Below are 25,783 nucleotides of genomic sequence, written 5' to 3' on the forward strand. Positions count from 1 at the left end.
TAGGTGTTGTTTTAAGCTGTTAAATTTGTAATCTATCTATCTATCTACCTACCTACCTATCTATCTTACAGAAAGAAAGGGAAGATGAAGTGGGAATTGATTAAAGAAAAACTAGTGGGAAAGGCCTATGAGGCTTTCATGCTGTACACTCTAGTGGCCTCCACGTTGGGTGGTTTCAAGATAATCCTCTAAGTAGCCAAGGAAAATATCAATATTAAAGCTTCTAGTTGCATATTTCTCATCTTTAAACATTTACCCTTTGGGGTATATTTAATAATATACACAATGTTAACAGATGCAGATAATTTATAAATGTTCATATATTTAGAGATGCTGGTTAAAATAATTTAGAAAACACTGTTCTAATTAATGTGTAAGAAGACACTAATCCCTCAAAAGATGTCCTACCCCATTTGACTCCTGTCATCCATTCTATAATAAAGTTTAGATCTATACTAAATTCTCAAATTATGTAGTGTCACTTTAGTATCTTGTAATCCTAAAGACAGCCTTTCTAGTTGCTTCTAGGAGCTCTAACAAGTTAAATTTTATTGACTAAAGCAATGTTTGAGGCACTTGTTAAAACAGAATCCCAGGTCTTCTCCCTACCCTACAGATCAAATTTAATAGTTCTAAGATGACCAGGGAATCTGTTTTCAAAAAATGTCTAAATTATTCTCCTGTAATTTGGGAAATGGGGCACCCAGAATATATATTAAGTTAGCATAAGAAAAGTGGAAAGCACGGTTTCTGGGAGAAACATGACTGTGCAATTCTTTAAAATAGAACGTGAACCATAAAATGTCCATACAAATGCATATGGGAAGCTACAAGATATCAAGTTGGGAAATACTAGAAATTATCTTGCTTCCAATATTTACCTGTGATGTATCTTGTTTATCATGTCCCATGCTTAGGCATTCAAACTTCTGAAATGCTAGACATGCTATAAAGAAATCATTTTAAGGGTTTTTCCTGAGATGGTATTGTGGAGTATGTGAACCGGTAAGCAATTCTGCACCACGTGCTCTTGTTCACCAAATTTATTGTTGAACATTCTGAACACCAGATTATGACAGATAAAAAAGAAAGCACCAAAAATTGCTACACATTAATACCTGAGTGGAGACTGAAGGCAAATATTCATCTATTAAACCCTACACCATAATGCTGAAACACAGATAAAAACATTCACAACACTCTACGGAGTACAATAAATAGCACTTTTTTGTGCATTACAACCACTTAAATGTAATAAAGTTAATTATACCATAAAAAAATACACACAAAATTACACATAAATGTATTTAGTATACCATACATTGTACAAAGTACTGGAGAAGATCATGCATGTTTAAAAAGAAAAATCTGCAAGGTGACAATCATTTTTCAGTATATACTATAGGAGAAATTGTTTTGCACTGTTAAGTATAATTACTATGCACTGCATTTTCCGGATGAGAGTAAAATTATTGATTTGCAAATAAATGATTACTGAGTCTGTCTCAGTAAAACACATAGTTTGTCTTCCATAAACTTTTCACTATAATATAGAAACTGATGCGAGTTGACAGCCATGTATTTTATTGTATTACATACACTTCCCCAAACTATTTCCATCTCATTTTGACCATGCTTTAAGGAAAGACATGTTTTCTTTCTACATACTTTTAGAGAAACCTATATTTTTGTCTTTGATGGGAGGCAGTGGAGGTAAAATGAGAAGAAAGAAAAGTGTAGATTTTATGTTCAAAATTGAAATTGAAAAATATACAAAAAAATTCTGAGATGCCACACAGAGATGTGGACATCTTTTGGCCAAGACCATGAATGTCCTATGAATGGAATAATTTGTTTTGATAGAAATTACGTTATTTTAAATAAGCACAGTAAAAATGTCAGTCTTTACATTAAAAGAAAAACCCACAAAAATCTGGAGCCAGTTCTCTCTTGATACCTTAAAAATAATTAGGAAGGAAAAAGTAAAAGGGAAAATGTTTAAAAATATACATGAATGTGAGTTTATATTTAACTACTGAGAAATTATTATTGACTAAATTAACTTTATTTGATATACAAATACAAGTCTCAATAATCTGAGGAACAGTAAGTACAGGTTTTAGGGAAGAATTCATGTTTTTGATAGAGTATTCACTAAAAAGACAAAAAATTACATTTGAAGATTAATTTTTCCATGTGTAATAAGTTCAGAAGTGCCAGCACCTTCTCCTAAAATAAATTTATTTTCAGAAACTTTAACCAAACTTAATTTTCTACACCTATGAAGTGTAAATCAATTTTAATCTGAAATGGGAACTGTGGAAATTAAAGGAGGCCTCTAGAGCAATAGTTCAGCAGATACTAAGGGAAATACTGATGAACTTTTATTTAAAATTTTTACTTCACCAACCTCAAAGAAAAGAATTTAGGGCCAATTTGAGAAGACCACCCATAATAAATATATAGTTATAAAATTGCAGGGCATTCCTTCATCATTTTAAGGCACAGTCTGTTTTATCCCAAACAACTATAAGTTCAAGGTCACAGTGAAAATATGCATTCAATTTTGGTCTGGTTTCTCATGGGTATGTTGCTACATTTATAGTTAGTCATAAGTTTAAGAAATGGTAATACAATCACTTCAAAATAATATATCTAAGTCATTTTTAGTTTTAAAAATGTAAATACACAATACAATTTCCTAATTTATATACACTAAAAATTGGATTTTTCCCCTTCCATAGTGGAGGCAGAGAAGATTATTTCTACCAATATTCCAACAAATACATTATCTGATTATGTAGAAAGCATGGTTATGTTAAATACAGGCATTTCCTACTTAGGATAAAATTATTCAACACAAAGGACAAACTCATTCCAAAAATAATGTTCACTGAATTTTTAGGTCTTGTATATCATCTTTTTATTAATATCATCCATGTCCCTACCAGATAGTTGGATAAACTGTAACTAAATCAAGGCCAAACATTTTAATATTTGGCTTTCTCTTCTGTCTCTTTACTTCCAAGGCTACTTATGCAAACTACATCAACATGACTGGGCAGAGAAACAGTTAAGTGACATTAAATTATGGGAAAAAACATAATATGAGGGACTGAAATTCCCTCTGAAAATTTCTGTAGGAGAGAAATTAAAGAATGTCAACCATATAAACACAACAGTTTCTGAATCTATCATATTTCTGCTTTCTCTCATGAGTACACTACCACATCAATGTTAACATTTTAGCATTAACATCTTGTTCTTATATTTTCCTTTAAGATGCATTTTACAATGTTTATTTCATTGTATTATGTTAAGTTCTAGTGGATAATTCTCCCCTATGAAACATGTGACTGTATAGAGGGACTGAATGGAAACACACAGAAAACAATAGAAATTCCACAATAAACTTTCTATTACATAAATGAGAGACACCTGTACTAAAAATGATCTGGGCAACAGAATTTAAAGTTTTACAGAATGAATCTGAAGCAAGATTACCTAAATGATTTCTTCAACTAATTACTGAAAGATCATTATTGGGTAAACTAACTTTCACCCAATAAAACCAGAAAACACTATTCCAGAAATCAGACAAAATAGAATACACTATGCTATAAGCTTTACATATTTTGAAAGAAAAATTAGGATATGGAATATAAGTTTTGATTATGTGTATTTAATATAAGTCCTAGAAGAAAAATACTGAAAAGATTATTTTTGCTTTAATCCCAATATGGTAAGAAAAGTTCATTGGCACAAATATCTGGAGGTATTTTACAGTTTCATTTAGCTTTGGTGGCAAAGTGTATTTTTGCTAACCATATGAAAACAGTTCTATTTTCCAATGTAGAGTTTTATGCTAAAAAAAATTCGGACGCATCTTTTTTTTTTTTCCTAAAAAAGGGATGTAAAAAGTCCTATATGAAACAAAACAAGTGCAACATGAAATACAAAATATGCCTAACACTTAGGCTTTTGAACAGTTAATAGTTCTATGCTTTGTCTACAAATTTTTACTAGTAACATTTCTACTATATAAATACTAAAAACCAAGATAACACTAAAAAAAAATAGCATATGAACCTTACAAAAATGGTTAGGTTTAGATTTCCTAAACTAAGATTAATGTTCAAATATGCAAACAAATTTACACTAACTAATAAAACTACATCAACAGATACAGTTTTTCATAAGTGTTCAAAGTTACAATGTACAGAATGAGTACAGAATAAATCTGACTCACATATATCAAGTCCTATACAAAGTCATCAGAAATTAACTGGTTACTTGGTATTTTAAAACAGTCATTTTTGGCAACGTAACATGCCAAACACTTTTAGAAAGTACTGTATTTGATTTAAAATTTTTCAACTACAGACAATGTAATCAAGATATAGCTCAGAATATCATCTAACTTTTGAAAGCAACATTATCAATTCAGGGGTACTGTTACATTTCTACTATAAATTAAATAACAGTTTATTCTCATTATTTCCAAATTTTATTCCATTCTTAAGACTAAGTTATTAATTATAAAATTCAGTCGTCTGTATTCATAATATAAATTATTTATCAAAAATGTGAATTCTTGAGCATTTAAGAGTATACATACTCGGATTTGGATTACGGGTCTGACTTTTCTTTCCTATTATCCTTATTAAAAGTAAAGAATGTGAGTAGCCTCACAAACTTTCTATTTCCTCAGGCTGTTAAAATATATTGTGAAAGAATGCATGATTAATAATGTGTAAGTAAAAGTTCATTACAGAACTGGAAATGTTCTTTGTTCAAAAAGACAAATAAAATTTCAGCTCCCAATCATCTTACTATTTTGTAATAGTATCCTCTACATTTACCTTATGTGGCAAGAAGTTTTCTGTCTGAGTCTAATTTCATAATACAAAGATACTTTTATTGCTTCCTTTTTCCTGGGGAGTGCTATACTCTCCAAATTGACCCCCCCACAAACTACACAAGGTATCTTGTTTCCTGTAATTTCACAAATCTAAAACACAGAGAAGGGCTTCCCTGGTGGCGCAGTGGTTAAGAATCCGCCTGCCAATGCAGGGGACAGAGGTTCGATCCCTGGTCCGGGAAGATCCCACATGCCGCAGAGCAACTAAGCCCGTGTGCCACAACTACTGAGCCTGTGCTCTAGAGCCTGTGAGCCACAACTACTGAAGCCTGCGTGCCTAGAGCCCATGAGCCACAACTACTTAAGCCTGCGTGCCTAGAGCCCATGAGCCACAACTACTGAAGCCTGCGTGCCTAGAGCCCATGCTCTGCAACAAGAGAAGCCACTGCAATGAGAAGCCCGTGCACCGCAACAAAGAGTAGCCCCCACTCGCTGCAACTAGAGAAAGCCCGCACATAGCAACAAAGACCCAACGCAACCAAAAATAAATAAATAAAATAAATTTATAAAAATAAAACACAGAGAAAACAAAAAGTGATGATGAAAAATAATCAACAAATGCCTTAGTCATAGAAGGTCCCAACACATTAAAAAATTTTTTCCCAACTGATTTTCATAACAAGTTCCTAAAAAATTGCAAATGCAGCACTGCAAGGTTTTGCACTAAACCTCATAATAAAGCAAGATACTACACTAATTTATACCTAACGCTTAAGACGAAAATACAGGCTAATTGAATTGCCTGGGGATTTGGGAATCAACAGCCCTAGTTTATCTCATCATCTTCGTGTTTACCCCATTTCCCCAGAGCTCTCAATAAACTGAAAATTGAGCTTTACCTTTTATTGAGTTTTATTTCCCTTGACCACCTTCTGTAAGAGATGCTAATAAGCAGTGAGGTAAAAAGAATACACTATGCTATAAGTGAAAAGTCTGAAGAGTTTAGAAAAGAATGGGAACTAGATAATGAACAAATCAGACAATCTGCCTCATGTAAGTATGAGTGTATGGTGGAAATGTGTACCATCTGCATGAGTGACAGGATAATCAACAACAAACATTTACTAGGCCTACTATAGTTCTTTATTTCTTTTCCTTACTGTATAATCATGCAGATATTATAGTGTAGTTCAAACAAGAAAACGTATTCCATTATATACATCTGAATTTATGAGCAAAATATGAAAAAAATTAAAGATTAATTAACACATGATCAATATATATATTGAAGAGACTCAAAATCAGTGTTAACCAGGCACAAATGTTTTTTTTTTAGGACTACTGTTTTAAATACTTTCATTCTGGTGACAACCAAGAAAAGAACTAGCAGAACCTGTGTAATTTCCAACATGAAAAAGATAAAGAAAAGAGAGCATTAATGATTTCTATCATATTATCTGTTCCAAATTATAATAGTAGTAACTCCAGAGGACTCTTTAGAGACACTGAAAGTACTCGCTGTTTGCCCTGTCCAGTCTATATTTGGTCTAGGTATCAACAATAGGATCCAGGAGTAATTTTTATAAGTTCAAACCTTACTCAAAACTCAAAAACCAAAATCTAAATAAAAATGTCGTAACAACAGAGCTCAGAAGTTTGCTAAATTAGATAATCCCTAACTGCCAATGAATAATTTCATTTTTGGTAACATTTCTGATAAACCTGTGTTGTTTTGCCAGCTAATAATATAGATTGTAGGCATGGTTGAAATAATGTGAATTTAAAGACAAGGGGGGCTTCCCTGGTGGCGCAGTGGTTAAGAACCCGCCTGCCAATGCAGGGGACACGGGTTTGAGCCCTGGTCTGGGAAGATCCCACATGCCGCGGAGCAACTAAGCCCGTGAGCCACAACTACTGAGCCTGTGCTCTACAGCCCGCGAGCCACAACTACTGAGCCTGCGTGCCACAACTACTGAAGCCCGCGCGCCTAGAGCCTGTGCTGCGCAACAAGAGAAGCCACTGCAATGAGAAGCCCGTGCACCGCAAGGAAGAGCAGCCCTTGCTCGACGCAACTAAAGAAAGCCGCGTGCAGCAACGAAGACCCAATGCAGCCAAAAATAAATAAATAAATAAATTTATTTTAAAAAAAATAAATAAAGACAAAGGACTTTCCTTTTGTCAAGTGATAGAAACATCAGTTTTGTTAATCTTCAGACAGAGCCTACTTTCTCATCTCTGGTAGTTATTTGGTTTTAAAGTGCATTAGGACTTGATGAAGACTCTGTCAAAATGTGTGTGTGTGTGTGTGTATACATATAATATTAAATATATGTAAAAAAACCCCAAACTACTGCTGTTTATAACATGTTTAATGAGAATCCTTTTTGTAGTCCTAAAATAAAATATTTTGTTGGAATAAATAAGACTTTAGGACTTGATGATAATGACACTCACATGAAATTATTTTCATGGAAACTAATGTGCCTAGTCTGCTGCTTTAAAAAGCTAATGTACTACTCACAAATGAGAAATTTAAGCTTGTTACATTTTATTCAAGAGCAGGAATGACTAAACAAGGAGACTTTAGATCATCTCAACACATTGATTATGGCTGTCAATAGAAGATTCAAATTAATGAATTTTCTTAAGTTCTGTATATGGACCTAAGTTCAAATTCAGAAATAGTTAAATGACATAGTTAACCTGTAACTTGAAATGCAACTACATATGGGTGAAAACTTGAAATACAACACCATATGTACAAAAGTTGTTATGAGTATATGTATAAGCTAAACCTAGGCAGATGTGTCCTTGTTTAAATATATATGTGGTATGCCATGGGAAAGTGCATATATAATCTGGTAAGTTCTCTTTCCTTTCAGGTTTGAACACACAAGCATTCTGTATTTTATCCCTTTTGCTGCTTCTATCAAACAAACAAGAGCCTGGTATGCCTGCCATGTCTACTATGAGGTTATCACTTATCTTTCACGATCTCATAAGTGAAAATATGAACACTGAACATGAAGCTGGAAAAGACAACAATGGAATCAAACAAACTTAAAACTCTCAGAGATGATAGCAAGACCATCTTCAACTGATGATGAAACAGCAAGAACCCGAAGAACAAATGAGAAAAGAAGTGAGGTAACCCTCTACAGGCAGTAAAGTGGGAGTAACCTTCTAATAGGCAGTAACAACTGAGAGGTTGTAATGGAATCCAGATGCAATGGCACGTAAAATGAACCTGGTACTCTAGGACATCCCTGGGCACTAACAAGGACACAAGTTCACAGGTACAACTGTGGAGTTACTGGGACTTAAGGACTATACTTGCAAGGTTTGGGGTATTTACAGCATACACATCTAAAGGAAGGGCTCTATCACTCAGGTATACCCCAGCCTTGAGTTAATTCTATCTTAAGGTGAAGATACCTAGCTCCATTACCTACTTCCAAAAAGTGAGCTGAAATGTGAAATGAAATATAAATATTACTCTCTATCTGTCAAATAGTAATCACCTTGGCAAATTAAGATTCCACTATTAAACCTAGTGGCTAAACACTCCAACTTATTCAGGTATTCATTGTTTATACTTATGCTATTAATGGGGTAACAGTTTTTCCACTGTTATTCCATTAATAGTATAATTTTATACATTAAATGTGGTACTGCACTTCATCATGCTGATTTTCTTTACATAGTAAATAAAAATTGTGCCAATGTAGAGTATTTTCTGACCACTGGAATTTAGTTATTTTAACAACCCACCATGACCCTAGGCACTTTTGACAACCATGGGGTCAGTGAATTGAATAAAATGGTAAAGACTGAATGACTGAACTGCTCCAATGTCTATAAGTAAATATCTATGAAAATTTTTTTCAAATTTTAGCAATACATCTCTTCAGTAGTCTCCTGATATTCACTAAGAATACAAAATAAGATTCTTATTTGAAAAGAAACAAGAAAATTTCATTGAGTTTTGAATCTGAATTACGTTTCCATTCATCAATCTTGCTGGTTACCAAGAAAACATGTCTCCTTAGAATTTAAAGTTGTATTTTCATAGGTGTAAGAAAACAAAAGATCTATTTTGTTCACTATGGCTGCCAAAAACTGACTAAAGACTGTGGCTATTTCATTTCTGAGAAAGCAAACAGTTTAAATTTCATTAATCTTTTAAGACTTATTTTTCAACATGTATACTGTAGCAAATACAAAGTAACCCACTTTTCAGAAGAAAGTTTGACGAAATGAGAATACTTGAGGTGAGGATACAAACAATGCTACATTTACTGAGTGTTTAGGAGAAGATCTTGGTATGGCCAATCAAGCAGACTAGCTGATATGCAGAGTCCTCAAAGACAGAGGCTACCATATCCTTTTACTGATTTTTCATAATGACTAGTACACAGATGTCATACCACAAAACAAAACCATGCTTCAACTACTTTCCTCAAGCATTACAAAACTAATTTCCTATTTTCAACATTGTAAAAATAGACCTGTCTTCTCCAAAGGATCTTGCTGTCCACACTGATGGATCTGTGTGTTCCCTCTTATTACTGGACCTAAAGGCATAACTGATCTTTATCATTCCTTAAATCCAATCTTACATAAAGTTGCATAATGCATGGAGTAAAAGAGGAATGAAGACAAAGCATGGAACCCTGTATAAGTGTGCTGACCCAAAAGCAATCACACCAACAGCCAGAGGAAGTGGAAACTGTGAAGTAGTCTTCAACAATTTACTGTAAAGAGACAGAAATATACATTATAATGTAACCTACATTGTGAGCAAAAACTGAACATGTCAATCTTTTATACAGTTTTGAGAAAGTGTTCTAAGTGATTTTAGATAAATTCATTATAGGAAAAATTACTTTAACTGTCCAAAATTTTTTAAAAGATCAATACAAGTCAATTTTGGCTAGAAAAGAGAAAAATATTCTATTAAGTAAATCACCAGTTTTGTTTATTCTTTTAAACTTTAACCACAGAAAAATACTAGTTGGACTTTTATTCAGCAATGCTACCTCTAGAGATTTATCCTAATAAGAAAAAAATCTATGTTTACTAAGATATAGCTACAGAAATATTTATTTTCACCCTATTTAATATCAGCAAAAAACTTCAACCAAATAAAAAAGGAACCATCTTTAATTCCTAAGAGGAGCATGTAAGATAAGACACTATTTTTAAAAGAAAAACACTATCAGGAAAGGCTATCACCTTTTTACTCTGAAAACAGAGACACTGAGGGGTTAAGAAACTTATCTAAGGACACAGAGCCTTAGACTGAAACCCCAGATCTGCCTGACTTTAGAATATCTGCAACTATCTGCCATAATCAACTGAAAAGGCTTCCGGAGCAAACAAGCGGTCAATGAAAAGTAAAGTTTTATTATGGAAAATTTTAAACATATTCATAAGTAGATTAACAGTATAATGAACCTCATGGACCCATCAACCAGCTTCAAAAATTATCTAGTCATGGCCAATCTTACTATACCTATATTACTGCCCACTTCCACTCCTCCTGTATTTTTTGGAAGCAAACGTTAGATATCGTATCTTTCAAGGGTTAACTTTTTAAAGAAAAAAAATGATTATATCCTAACAAATAAAATGCATAATTAAGGAAACAAATATAATACATTTGCATATAAACTGTATTTGCACATAAACCATAATTACTATTATAGCTTTACCTTCAGGAACAGTCCAAGTAATTAGGAACAAAAGACATGTTTCAGACATGAAACTATGATAAAGACCAGGAACAGATGTGAGAAAAAAAAAGATTAAAATACTATACCTTGATTTTATTGAAGCAGTGTAAGTATTTCCAAGAACTGCCATAGTTGGAATAAGGATAAATGCCAAAGGTTTACATGGATCAGGATTAAGTTTAAAGTAATACCTATGTCAAAAAGAAAACAATAAATCATAAATCAACAAAGCACTGCCAATCATTTTAAATTCTCAGAATCAATCAATTAAATACATTTCAAAACGTTCCTATAGCAATATGGATATAAGAGAGCTCTAAACAGCTCAAGAAATCATTGATAAATAAATTTAGCTTTACATCATCTTTATACTCAAGGTTTTATATGGAGAATTATGTCCAGAAACTACTAAAGGAAATGAAAATATCCCATCTGGAAGCACTTCCTTTTTACAATAAGTATATGTCTGAAAGGTCATATATAAATAATATCTTATAAAACAAATTATTTAAAACATATTTAAACTGCTCTATTTAAAAAAGATGAAAAAATGAAGGTTTATATAAAGTAACTGTCTACAGCCTTCTAGAATCATAAATTTGTGCTCCTCAAGTAATTTTCTCCCCAAATCTGTGGACAAAAATTTGCACCTTGATTAAAATAAGGGACAAAGGAAGGATATTAATATCTGGTGACCTGTGATTTAATTTACTGAACTTACTTTGATTCAGCCAACTTAAAAAAAAAAAAAACTTCCAGTATTTAGATAATCTGAAAGTTTTACATCATTTCTAAAAACTATATTAAGCAGGGGTTAACTATTAACTGGATAATGCGGCCTTTTAAAAAAGACAATTTACCAATAACTAAATATTCTAGAAATAACCTGAGAGAGCATTTTTAGGCTCTCATTTAACCTAGGACACTTATCACGTAACAAAGCAAATGACAGTTTTCTAGTAAAACAGCTGATCATTTATTTTAGTTCAACGTATAGGACACATCAGAAAAGTACACACTTCCTTCATTATTTCTATTATTTTAAATGTAAGCATTTTTCTTCCCCTCAAATTTAAGAAAATATAAAATTGATTGTGAATTGAAAAATATATAAAGCACTAGCATTATGAATACTATAAGTCAGCAAAATAAAGCACATTTTCTCATATTTCTAGACTCAAAGAAGGCTAAAGAAAATACAATCCCTCCCCTTTTGGGCAGATTTTGGGGAAGTTTATATTCTCACGGAAAAGAAGAAAATGTGAATATGTTGAAAATAAATTTCAGGTGATAGCTTCTAGTTCTTGAGAAAGTTTTATGAAACATTAGGAGTCCTGCAAGTCTCTACTTACAGATATTTATAGTTTGAACCACATAAATTATAATTATATAAATAAAACACACCTAAGATTCTTCAGCCAATAAATTAAAGATGGCATGCTGAGTAATACAATCCATGTTAATAAGTTAATCACAGTACTGTGCATGCGAAGACTATCTTCAGCATCACTGGCAGATAAACGGAGATGGTGTACTGTAGAGTCTTTATGGTGATTGGATTTTTTTTCACTTCTTCTAGAGTGTTTGGGGTTCTACAAAGCAATAAAGTAAAAATATCAAGATATTAAGTAAAATTTAAGTTTATTACTTTATTTAGAATCATACTCAATTATCTAACAGCTAAATAAATACATCTTTCCATTACCAAATTGATATAAAATACTGAAATTATCTTGTTTGAAAGTATTTTAACGCAGTTATCAGTTATAAAATTTTTATTCCTTTGACTTGCTATTTCCACTGTTAAGAATATATCCTCTTAAGTAATTACTTGAAATAAAATTTAAAAGATAATTGTGATAACAAAAACAGCTTAAGGACTGACAAAGATCAAATTAAATGACAATCTAAGCTTTATTTTAATATTCATTAGGCTCGCTTTTCTTAAAGTTATTTAAATTCATAAAACCTTTTAAATACTGTAAAGTCCTAACCTTTTTTTTACAAAAATAAACTTTTATATTTTCCCATGTTCTTTCATACTAAAGTGATATAGCGTTTTGAAAATAAAACTTACCACAGTCTGGCTATTTTTAAAAGTTGTTAAGCTGGCTTGCAGATGAACAATCTATGAAAAAGAAAAGACTTTAATTTTACTTTTATTTTGAAACAAAAAACATAACCATTTTTACTGAAATTGAGAAGCACTGTAATTTGAAATTTTAAAAACCTAAATAAATAAAAATTCATTTAAACATTTAAAAACATTCTTTTAGAAAAGATAAATAATAACTACATGTGCTTGCTATCATGGATTAAAAAACAAACAAAATAATACAAAATTCCAGAGTATGTTGGGGCCAGGATATAATGCTCTATCTTCCACACTGTGTGAGCCTATGCTTGAATGGTGCCTTGCTATCGCAACTTAAAGTGTCATGTGAGTCAAAAATTTGATTATATTCAGCATAGTATAAAGAGTTTAACATGTGTTATATAATCTAAATCTTTGAAAATCTGGAACGCAATTATATAGGGTGGTGAAATGTTTACCAGAACCTGAGAAAGTCTATAAATTTACTAGGTTTGCTTAAGTATTTGAGAAAGTTCTGCTTATTGTGTCAGTTGTTTGAAATATCCACTTAAAAAAACTAAAAATATTATATTTATAAATCAAATTAATTTATATTTGTAAATCAAAATAATCCTAAATAGTTTTTTTCTGATGGACATATTTTTCCTTTGTAAACTGAAAGTAATCTATAATGTGCATGTATTAGCGTTAAATGCAGACGCAAATAAACCTTTGTTAAAAAAAGGAAAAAATTATTATCCTTTCCAGTATCAACTGTCTCTTCATAAGATTAATGTGGAGAACATGCAGTTGTATAATGTAGATTTTCCTGAAAAGCTGTCAGCCTTCTTAGAAGTGTTTTTCATTTCCTCAGTAAAATTGTCAGCTTAATTACTTTTATCCTGTCTTGTGATTCTTCAGCAACATTTGTAACATTCTATATTATTTCAGCATGATTGACAGCCTGATCCCACTGACATAACTTTTTTTTTTTTTTTTTAATATTTGTGGTCTGTGTTTTTTTTTTTTTAATTTTTTTATAGCTACTTTATTTATTTATTTATTTATTTTTTGGCTGTGTTGGGTCTTCGGTTCGTGCGAGGGCTTTCTCTGGTTACGGCAAGTGGGGGCCACTCTTCATCGCGGTGCGGGGACCGCTCTTCATCGCGGTGTGCGGGCCTCTCACCATCGCGGCCCCTCCCGTTGCGGGCTCAGTAGTTGTGGCTCACGGGCCCAGCTGCTCCGTGGCATGTGGGATCTTCCCAGACCAGGGCTCGAACCCGTGTCCCCTGCATTAGCAGGCAGATTCTCAACCACTGCGCCACCAGGGAAGCCCAGACATAACTTTTTGTTTTGTCTATTATCCACGTTTAAAGGGAGGTGTGAATAAAAACCGTTCTAGTAAAACGTTTTTTAATAAGTTAACATTACTTGCCAGAGCATCAAGCAATATGGAACAGATTATATCTCCTCCCCTCCCTTTGTTTTTAACAAAGAAATCCACTCAGATTAGTAACTTCAGTTCTACAGTTAACTATATATATTTGAAATAGCTAAGATGTTAAAAAAAACTTTACACTTAGGCCTGTTATATAACAGCAGTGATCAAAAAAAATTTTTTAACAACACCCATGGGAAAGTCTATGCCTGTCTGATACAAAGCTCAGGCCTCTGACTTTACTGATTTGACATACCTTAAACACATAGTAAAGATAAGTAAGAAGGATGGCAAATGCTCCACAAGTTGTCCAACTAACTATGATCAAAACAACTGTCAAAATGGGCAAGTCTGGTGATATTATCTTGATATCTTTAGGAAGTTCAGAGGGCCTGTAATAACAAGAGTAAAGCTTTCAAAAGCATATTAACAATTATTTACACAGTCACATATAAGCAGAAAACAATACAGTGCTCTGCCAGGCTCTCCTTATTAATGTGCAAGTATTACTATAAGGTAAACGGGCTTTTAAAAATAAAGGTGAGGGGTGACACATATTTTAAAATTCTCTTATACACTGTGATAGTTTCTCTTGCATTTATATATACTATGGGTAATACATGTACTAAAAAAGAAAAAATATTATTAAAGATAATTATTAATTATAGGCCCTGTGCCATACAATTCCAATCTTGATAAGAAGAGAAATAATTTTGTTCTTAAAGTCTTGAGGTCACTCAGACATGTGATGGTGTTAATGTCAGAAGCACCTCAGAAGGGTGGAGGAGGAAGCATCATACCATAATCCACTCTGTGACAGTAAATCACATAACACGGCTGGTGAGGAAATGGAAACTAGATCACTGGTTTACCAAAAGAGCATACCAGCAACTTCAAACTGTCTTTGGATCATAATAAACCTCCAGGCAATGTTTTTGGAGCTCTTATACATTTCATCTAATCTGATCCTAAATATCAAGATTGGAGTCTCAGGTTTGATTGAAAATCAACATATAAAAGCATTGCCAGAGAAACACTTCACCCTTGGAAAGATTTACAACAGTGAAATTTAAAAATACTTGTGTAATCTGTCAAACTGTTTTGATTAACTCTTGAGCACTATGGTCAAAATCAAATGTAGCATTTAACTTGAAATAAATGATAACCTATGACAAAAACGTAAGTTTGAACACTAACCCCATGTTTTGCTAGTTACACATTTTTCCTTAGAAATTATAGTTTAGTGAAAGCAAGTTAATTTTAAGGTTCCCTATCAGAATACAGTTTTTTTTCTTAAGAGCAATAAGAAAGGTTTTCGTCATTCATTCTTTACCTTTTCAAAGTCAGCCACAATGAAGAAAGGAGTCTCACAGACATAGAAGAGAGTAGTCCACCCCAATAGGCAGTACATGTTCCAAACAGAAAAAGAATCAACGATACAAGGGGGAAACACATACTCTGACTAGTTAAAACGATGGCATCTAATTCTGGTAACAATAACATATCCCAAAATTCTTTAAACCACTTGTATCTGTGGATAAAAGAAAACATACAAAAAATAAAAGCAAATAATACAATAAAAGCAAAAAAAAAACCCCAACAACTCTCATTAAAGGATTTAATGTTTGAAGTGTTTGACCATTCACTACAGTCCCCAGAGTACCATGATATTTCATTTATAATTATACTGAAAAAACAAACTTCAATTCCTGGTAGGGAACTAGCGAGTCTAGTGATCTTCAAGGATCTGAGTCTCAAGTCTCAATGCAGCTTTACTGCTCTCATTGATCCTTGTAATGAAGTAATAACTGGTCTTTTTTTTTAAGTTAGAAAGCCAACAGCTAGTTATAAAGACAGAAGAAAAGACATCTAAGTAATGGTTTTTAACCAAACAAAAACAAAAACAAAACCTGAATAAATTAAGAATGCGATGTTAAGTAGGGTAGAGAGATCTAAAATATACTTTGTATGGGAAGTAATAAAAAGTGTTCTGAGGCACTGTTTCACCAATATCCTATATTGCTTTGTGTCCATGAATCTGGGACACCCAAAGCTCATGTACCACATACATTCTTTTGAAAATGTTAAAGTCCTGGTATATTTATAGTCTAAATTGAGACTGATATATGTGTATATATATAAGTTCAATAATTACTTCTAAACTATTGAAGTAAATGTTGATGTACTTATTAGGCCTTTGCCTAGGAGAAAAAGTCCATTTAATAGAACAAGTCAATTGCCTTATTTGTATGGAAATTTATCCTTCATATTTGAGCCAAACATAATACTTTATATATAAAACAAAATTAAAATCATTATCACAGACAATAAAACTTACCCCAACAGAAACTTAACCATAATTACAAAAGGATCAACTTTGTATGGTTTGGCTTCTTTATCCAACATAGTAGCATATTCTAAGCAGTGACCTAGTGATTTAAAAAAAAATTATATGTAGTAGAGAATTCACAGTAATTAAGTATGAGACATATTATATGCTGCATTGTTCATAAGAGCAACATATTTCATGTCATAGAAAGCAAGGGTCTTCATTACTATCACAGAGACTCTTCTCAAAAGATTAAAAATTACCCTAATTTGAAATACAAATCAAAACTACAATGAGGTACCACCTCACACTGGTCAGAATGGCCATCATTAAAAACTCTACAAATAGCAAATGCTGGAGAGGATGTGGAGAAAAGAGAACCCTGCTACATTGTTGGTCGGATTGTAAATTGGTGCAGCCACTATGGGAAACAGTATGGAGGTTCCTCAAAAAACTAAAAAATAGAAATAACATATAATCCAGCAATCCCACTCCTGGGTATATATCCAGACAAAATTCTAATTCAAAAAGATACATGCACCCCTATGTTCATAGCAGCACTATTCACTATAGCCAAGATGTGGAAACAACCTAAATGCCCATCAACAGACAAATAGATAAAGATGTGGTACATATATACAATGAGATATTAGCCATACAAAAGAACAAAATAATGCCATTTGCAGTAATATGGATGCAACTAGAGATTATCATACTAAGTGAAGTCAGTCAGAAAAAGAAAGACAAATATATGATAGCACTTAAATGTGGAATCTAAAATATGACACAAATGAACCAATCTATGAAACAGAAACAGACTCACGGACATAGAGAACAGACTTGTGGTTACCAAGGGGGAGGGGGTTGGGGGAGGGATGGCGTGGGAGTTTGGGATTAGCAGATTGAAGCTTTTATATATAGAACGATAAACAACAAGGTCCTAATGTATAGCACAGAGAACTATATATCCTATGAAAAACCAAAATGGAAAAGAATATAAAAAAGAATGTATATATATATATATATATATATATATATATATATATATACATATGTGTGTGTGTGTGTGTGTGTGTGTGTGTATAACAGAATCACTTTGCTGTATAGAAGAAATTAACACATTATAAATCAACTATACATCAATTTTAAAAAGTTAAAAAAAAGAAAAAAGATAAACATAAACCTACCATAAAAATTTACTCTAATTTACTGGTTCTCATACAAAAGTACATAGCCAATCATCATTTGTGAAACAAATTCAGGAGCCAAGGCTATGGTTTTGTCATTTGTATTTTTACAAAGCTCCACAGGTGAGCTGTTTTTTAAAAACAGTTTTACTGAGATATAATTCTTATAACTCAAAATTCATCCATTTAAAGTATATCCAATTCAGTGGTTTTTTGTATATTCATAGAGTGTGCATTAAGAACCACAGTCAGTCTTAAAACATTTTCATTACTCCCAAAAGAAACTGTTCCCCTTAACTGTCACCTCCAATGCCTCCCCATTCCTAGGCAACCACTAATCTACTTTCTGTCTCTATAGATTGGCTTATTCTGAAGATTTCATAAAAATGGAATCATATAATATGTGGTCCTTTGTGACTGGCTCCTTCAACTTAGCATATTTCCAAGATTCATCTATCTTGTAGCATTCAGCACATTATCTGTTCATCAGTTGATGGACATTTTGGTTGTTTCCACTTTTTGGCTATTATAAACAGTGTTTAGTGTGGATGTGTGTTTTCAATTCTCTTGGGTCTATACCCAGGAGTAGAGTTGCTGTGTCATATGGTAACTCTGTGTAACCTTTTGATGAACTGCCAGACTGCTTTCCAAAACAGCTATACCATTTTACATTCCCACTAACAGTATACGAAGGTTGCAATTCTACAAATCCTCATTAACACTTGTTATTATCTGTCTTTTCTATTATAGCCATTCCAGTGATTTCTAATAAGCATCTTTGGTTCAGAACTACTTCTTTAATTGACTTGAGACACAATCCCATACTTAAGTCCTCTAGATTAACCAATATCATATATCCCCAGGGTCTCTGTGGACTATCTAGATATAAATCCCAAATGTTTGAAAATCAATTGTCAAGTCACTTAAAACTAAGAAGAATGAGGTGTCTCTTTTAAATTTCCAAAAATTATATTCAAGTATAGGAGATGTCATATTGCCAGAATAATCTTTTAATTAAAAGGTTGGATCTGAGCAGATCACATTAAACGTTGCTTACTTCTTCCTGGAATATAATAGGTTAAATCAGGTTAAAATGAACACTAAAGGCAGACTTGAAACTGCAAAAAAGTCACTGAAAGGAAACAAGTAGCTGTGAAAGGATCTGGCACCATGGAAACGGTGGAGGGGATTTTTGGACTGCTTTTGTATGTTTTGTCCCCACTCTCTTTCCCTCTTGCCTCCTCTGATTATCATTGTACAAGCCCGGCAAGTGTGTGAGGCTCCTGGGAAATTGTTCTAACTGCTATACTCTAGAGAGGGCTTTGTCCAATGTACTATACAGTCTATATTTTCTTCTCCAGATCCATGTTCTACCCTTTACTTTGCTCTGAATTCTGGGAGGCTGACTTTTATGAACTGGCTTCTAGTTGGGTTCAGTGAATGAGAAGCACTGGCAGATAGGAGGATAGAAGGAAATAAAGTTAGTGTATTTATTTCCCTGCCTTCTCCCTGCTGAGCCACACGCTGACACTGGCCACAGCATTTCTGTACCCAAGGCTCAGGTGCAGTACTGCTGCTCTCTTCTACAGCTCTCTAGGTTTGCTCCCTCCCTTGCCCTGAAACCTAGGAGTATCAGATGGCTCTGTTGCTAATTTGGTATTTTATCATTTGCTCTTGGTTTCCCTTAAACCTATACATACCTTTGAAATAGTCCCTTCAATTAAACTCTTAATTATTCCATTCAGTGTACCAAGACCTAAATGATACAGTTGATACAGCCCAACTATTACACTGAATGCCAACTATGTGCTTGGCCCTATGTCAGGCACCGGGAATAGAATGGAGAAGAAAACCCCTGTCAACCAGCTTCTATCTCTTAAGAGATCCTCAGAACAGAGGGAATAAACTTTAGACACAAGGGTATAAAATGGAGAAAACAAGTAAGGAATTTCCTTGGTAACCTCTTAAAACTTAAGAGGATCTCAAACTCCTGTAACCTTGAGAGAGAAGGGTTGTGAATTTTCAAGAAATCGATGTGTCTACATTAGCTACACGTAGGATAAAAAAAGTAGTAATGAAGCATTGAGGAAGGAAGAGAGGGAGGGAGCAATAGAAACATTCTTACCTGTTGAGAAAAGAGAGTATAATTGTCCTCCATAAGCAAGAAGGATACTGGATATAACATAGGCAGGAAGAGCTCCACCATGAAATCTAACTACCTAGAAAACAGGCAAATCAATGGGCAACTTATGAATGTTCATGTTAGTGAAATAAATATACTTCCACATGAAATTAAAATGTTGTTTTTCACTTTATACATTTTCTGACATGACTAAAAGATATCTTGAGTAATGGGTATAAAAATTCTAAGCAAAATAAATGCTAAGAATATATGGCATATTAGAAACATGTTATCTGAATTTTTCATCAAAGGCATAATAGAGGCAATATTTAATTGTGTAGCATATGCTCCAGAATTTTTTACAAGGAATGTTTATCGAGCATTTAATATGTTCCAGGTATAATACTAAACATGTTATATGCATTATCTCACGCTCTCCTCCCAAAAATCCTTTCATATAGTTCTTATCCCTATTTTACAGATGAAGAAGTTCAGGTACAGGGGGCCCAAGTAACTTGCACAATTAAGAGACACGCAAGTTATGTACTTACTTGTTACCTCTCTTTGTTCTTAACAGTAAGATAGGGACAATAATAGTACTTACCTTATAGGTGGTTTCAAGGATTTAAACATGTTCATTTGTGTAAAGCACTTAGAATATTAACTTGAACATGATAAACTATCAAAAATATGAGCTGCTATTGTTAGGCTTTTATGTCCTTCACCATCTTTGGAAATCTTGTGGAATGGAATTTAACTCAAAGCCTAAGTTCATAACCATTATGTTATAGCACCTCAAGTCATTCTATCAGCTGATCCAATCTCCATAAAAAACATACATATAACAAAAACATAGTGTAAGTTCTTCTTTTAATGTTAAAGTTTTAAAAGGAAATTACTTGAAAGCATGTTCTCCAATCCACAGAATTTTTAAGAAAATGTACAGACTCCCCTGCTGTCAATCTAATGGAAACTATGGAAATGAAGGCTTACACAGAATGTTAAGCAAAATTTCTGCAAGTTCAAGGTCTCCCTGAAGCTCCTCTGTGGATTCCCAGATTAAATTGATAAGACTCAAAAAACATAAAGCTCATACTCATGATTTATAGTTTGTAGCTTTGAGTGAGAGGAGAGGAGAGTTGAGTGAAAGGGAAAAGGTCATTTTCCTATCTATTACTAAATGATGCTCACTGCCTGCTAATGACATGCTAGGAAATACATAGCATACTTTAGTTATTAAGTGTGTTGGAAGGATAGTTAAGTAGCATAACAGGCTCAGAGTCGTACTCCTGAGTTCAGACTACAGCTTTGCCTTTCACTAGCTCTTAGGCAACTTATTTTACCCCTCCTTCTCTCTAGGCCCTTAGCAGGAAAATGGAGTTAAATAGCACTATCTCACAGGGAGTTTGAGGCTTAAATGTGTTCATTTGTGTAAATCATTTGGAATAGTAACTGGCACAAGTAGGTGATGAGAAAATATTCATTGTTATTATTAACCTTTAATGCCCTTCACTGTTTTCAGAAATCTTGTAAGAGGTCCTACATAAAATTTCTTTTTAATGACTGAGTGTCATTGTTATGAGTAGTAAATATGATACTGGGCCACAGATACAACAATCAACAATCATAAACTGGTCTCCATGGGTCATATTCAAATTGTATATGTGCTTCATTTGGTTTAGTATTTGGCATAGTATTTCTTTACATTTTGAATTAGATGCCAACATTGAAAAATTAAAATATTTTATCTAAAAATTCAGATTTCTAGTTTCTCTTAAAATCTAAAGATTGGGCAACACTGGGCTTCATTCCTACATGGAAATGATTTATTAAGAGTTTAAATAATTCTCTTGAGAAAGCAACTTTCAGTTTATTTTCTGTCCTCTCTTTCATAAGAGTAGACTAAACAATATGTAAGTATATTTTCCTCTTTCTAAAAAAAAAATTACTTTTATGAAAAAATTATCTAATCAAAGGCTAAAGATTCTCCTAAGTGGTTTCTCTTTAGTCCTCTTTCCAGTCTTCTTTGACTGAATCAGTTAACACTGAAAATACATATGATTTTTAAAAGACAAATAAGATATACAAAACCTAATTCATTCTCCTACTGTTCTCAAGCTAAACTTTGAAACAAACATGAACTAAGAGCACCTTATATCATTCCAAACATTTGAGGACTTAACTCAATTGTCATGAATTCTTCAACATTTAAAAAAGTACCTACCTCTGATCCTGCAACACCCACACATCATCATTTTTTAGAAAAATTTCCATGTCTAAACAAGACTATTAGTCTGGTTTTTTTTTTGGTGTACATATAATTACACCTAACTATACAGTATCAAGCAAACTTGACTTTTCTTGTCACTAATCTGAATTATGAGCCCCAGGGATGATATGGATAAGAGAGTGTGTTATATCCTCAGCCATACCACCATGTACAGTGACATACTAAAAATACAATAGCATGAATTCTTCCCTTTTATTCCAAGATGTAATTTTTCTTAATAATTGATCTCTTAACATTTTAGAGTATTTATTATAACTATCCATGATCCTATTTTCCAACTTACACTAATATTTAATCTTCTCTTTCTAATGTAGCACAAAATTTTTACACATTAGCTTAGAATTTTCTAATGTTCACAAATTTAATAATAATCACAATCTAGTTCTTACCAGGTTGTTGTCAGGATCAAATGAGATAACATACATAAAAAGTTTCTGATTTACTTTTTTTTTTTTTTTTTTAATGATATTCTTGTCTGCTTACATTCTTTTTTTTTTATGTATGTATGTATGTATGTATGTATGTATGTATGGCTGTGTTGGGTCTTCGTTTCTGTGCGAGGGCTTTCTCTAGTTGTGGCAAGCGGGGGCCACTCTTCATCGCGGTGCGCGGGCCTCTCACTATCGCGGCCTCTCTTGTTGCCGCGCACAGGCTCCAGACGCGCAGGCTCAGTAATTGTGGCTCACGGGCCGAGTTGCTCCGCGGCATGTGGGATCTTCCCAGACCAGGGCTCGAACCTGCGTTCTCTGCATTGGCAGGCAGATTCTCAACCACTGCGCCACCAGGGAAGCCCTCTGATTTACTTTTAACTTGTGAGTTTTATTATAATTATAGAATTAAATGACTTAAAAATTCTGCTATGCCTAGACTGCAAAACATAACAGACCAAAAAAATAAAGTGAAAGTAATAAAAGACACAATAAAATTTTTAGTGAATTTTAAAACTATAATTTCTCTGACTAATCAGTATTATCTATTTATGTCCAGATTGTACAATTCTGCAAATTATAATGATGTTGCATAATAATATAGTAGTTCTACAACTTGATAAATTATTTTTGTAACACTATTTGCCTATGAATTTAAGATACTCCCCAAATGAATTTAACCTATTTCAGCATGTTTATTTTTAATATAATTTACTTTTACCTTTTACAAACTGAGCATGCACAACATAAAAAGTTCTTGGAAAAAGCTCATTTATATGACAGAGCCTACAGATTTTATTGGATTATGAATTATAGCATCGTATGAGCAATATGAAATCTTAATATGATATCCATTTAGCCAAAAATATTAATTTTCTCGAAAATCAGGAATCAACTTTCATTTTTAGGAAGTATCAAACATGAAAGCATCACCTTAAAGCCAGGGGTGGCCAACTATGGCCTGTGTGTCAAGAATGGCTTTCAGATTTTATTAACGTGAGAAAAAGAAGAAAAAAGGAGAAAGAAGAAAAAAGAAGTAGCTGCAGTAGTGGCAGCAGTGGCAAGAGACTATATATGGTCTGCAGAAATACTAATATCTGGTGCTTTACAGAAAACGTTTACAATCCCTGCCTTACAGTTTCTATTCACAAGGCAATAAATAATCGACAAGGAGTCTCTCTTACCTGTCCAAGTATTTGTGAAAAGGAAGTCTTAACTGTCACCTAGTTTAAAACAATTATTAAAAAAAGGTTATTTTCCCTAAACTCTAGTTCACATTTTATTAAACTGAGCACTAAGCATAATCATTAATTTTTTTATAATGATGAACCTAAAGGTACCCAAGAGCTTAAAAGAATTCTCTGAACCATCAACATTTAATTTGTATCAACTGTGGTTTTGCTGTTCAATATTTTTTCTGTAATCTAATTCTTTCCCAATTGGATGAATGCTATGATACGTGGTATCATATGATACCGCGATATGTGGTAACCCTTTACTAACTAGAATATTTAATTAATCAGAATATCTTATTACCAGATCATACAAGCTAAAGGAATTTATTGAATGATTGAGTCAGAAACTATACGTATGTTTGCTGAAAAATAAAGCACAAATTAATCAACTTACTTATGTAACTTGTACTTTAAAATCTCAAACCTACAATCGTATGGTACTAAATATAGTTAAGCTAAACCACTTCTGAGTAAATTTCATAAAAATAGGTTTCACATGATATAATACCAGGAACAAACAGATCACATGTAATAAAATTTGAGCCAAAACAACACTTTAAAAAGAAATTCATCATTAATTATCTCTGCCATAAATATAACTCTTTTGATATTAGGAAGTCTGGGAAAAGGAAATTCATCTTTCATAGAGAAGTTGTAAAATAACTATATTTTGTCAATACATGGACTTTTTAAAAAAATAAAGTATTTGTAAAAATATGGACATTAAGAGAATATGCAGTACAGCCAAATTACTAACACAATTCTTTCTGTCTCTATAGTAATATTAGAAATATGAAGGCACGAGCTGAAAACCATTATATCCCTGCAAAATCCTTCAATGCTAGAAACAGAAAGCAAGATATCAAAGCATTAATAAATTCCATGAAATCTAAAATAACTCATAATATAGGTCAAACTGAAGCTTGTAGGACAGATTATATTCACTTGACCTACCAATTCTAGTTTACCCTAAGAAAGTTAGCTCTAATAAAGAATCCAAATTAAAGCAACTGAGTAGAAATAAGATATTTCACATAAACCAAAACCACCATTGAAATGTATACTTCAAGCACTTAAATCTGGAATCCTTAGAAGCTGGTATGTTCTTATACAAAGAGGAACTCTTTTAGTTCATGAATCTATATGTAAATAAAATGTTACTCTCGAGCCCATTTCCCTTCTCTCAGTGCAAAGAGATCTACGTGATTGTAAAACAAAACCAACAGGTACTAAATTGCACATATTAATGATTAATAGAGCTTAAAATAATGAGTGAACAGAAGATCCTTAAGCTTATCCAGTAGTGCTGGAAAATATATATCATGCCAGTTACTGCAGTATAGCCATGTCAGCTGATTTCATGAAGTTCTTCAATTTATGGAGGATTCTGGACTTTGGGCTTCCAAACTGAGAAGGTTAATCTGCAGTCTCAATTTTTATTTTATTTTCTATTACTTATTAAGATACATACTTTTAATGGTCCAGCTAAGGAATACTGAGGTGGTGCTAACAGGCAAAATGGAGACTATTTAAAGTATCATAAGTAACTAACTCTCTCTTATATTAATTGGCTTTCGCATCACCATATATCTGAGGCAAATATAAAAATATATTTCCAGTTTATTCTATAACTAAATCCTAAAAATTAAGCAAACATATAACTTACCTCATACTGACAGTCTGATGATGTATACATTTTTAATAATGCTACATGGCTGTCATTTTCTGGTTGAGCAATATGGAGTTTCACAGAAATTTCTGTAGCAGATGGAACCCTGAAAAGATAAATATCAGTTCTCAAATACAAAATGCTGTGAAATAACCATGGCTAAGTCAATGCTCAGCACAACACAGTGAAATAACGTAAGGAGGCTAGATGCCACACACGTTACTATGGATTGACACTTTTCCAGTCGTATCACAGTTGTCTGAATGCTCCTTCTAGGACACAGAAATTGGGGGAGAGGGTGGAAAGAGGTTCATATCTGAAGCAAGTAAGGTTTAAATTCTAGATCGCTTAAATAAGAATACTATATGGTATCTTATAATATTATATTATCTTACGGGCACAATGTTACATAAAG

At 33.0% G+C, this 25,783-nt stretch overlaps 1 protein-coding gene across 3 annotated transcripts in view; it reads right to left on the minus strand.

Moving 5' to 3' along the window:
- Positions 1-1,028: 1,028 nt before the first annotated feature.
- The window catches only part of PGAP1 (post-GPI attachment to proteins inositol deacylase 1), an 81,975-nt gene continuing 57,220 nt past the window's right edge, over positions 1,029-25,783 (minus strand). For all 3 annotated transcript variants that reach the window (XM_007190457.2, XM_007190456.2, XM_057551244.1), the window contains 10 exons: positions 25,366-25,474; positions 23,649-23,687; positions 19,750-19,843; positions 16,447-16,537; positions 15,442-15,639; positions 14,365-14,500; positions 12,674-12,724; positions 12,001-12,188; positions 10,683-10,787; positions 1,029-9,615 (listed from right to left, as the gene is read on the minus strand). In XM_007190457.2, coding sequence (XP_007190519.1) covers positions 9,477-9,615; positions 10,683-10,787; positions 12,001-12,188; positions 12,674-12,724; positions 14,365-14,500; positions 15,442-15,639; positions 16,447-16,537; positions 19,750-19,843; positions 23,649-23,687; positions 25,366-25,474 — 1,150 coding nt within the window. In that variant the 3' untranslated portion in view covers positions 1,029-9,476. The remainder of the gene's footprint in view (positions 9,616-10,682; positions 10,788-12,000; positions 12,189-12,673; positions 12,725-14,364; positions 14,501-15,441; positions 15,640-16,446; positions 16,538-19,749; positions 19,844-23,648; positions 23,688-25,365; positions 25,475-25,783) is intronic.

The sequence above is a fragment of the Balaenoptera acutorostrata genome, chromosome 8, assembly GCF_949987535.1.
Source record: "Balaenoptera acutorostrata chromosome 8, mBalAcu1.1, whole genome shotgun sequence".
Lineage (NCBI taxonomy): Eukaryota > Metazoa > Chordata > Mammalia > Artiodactyla > Balaenopteridae > Balaenoptera > Balaenoptera acutorostrata.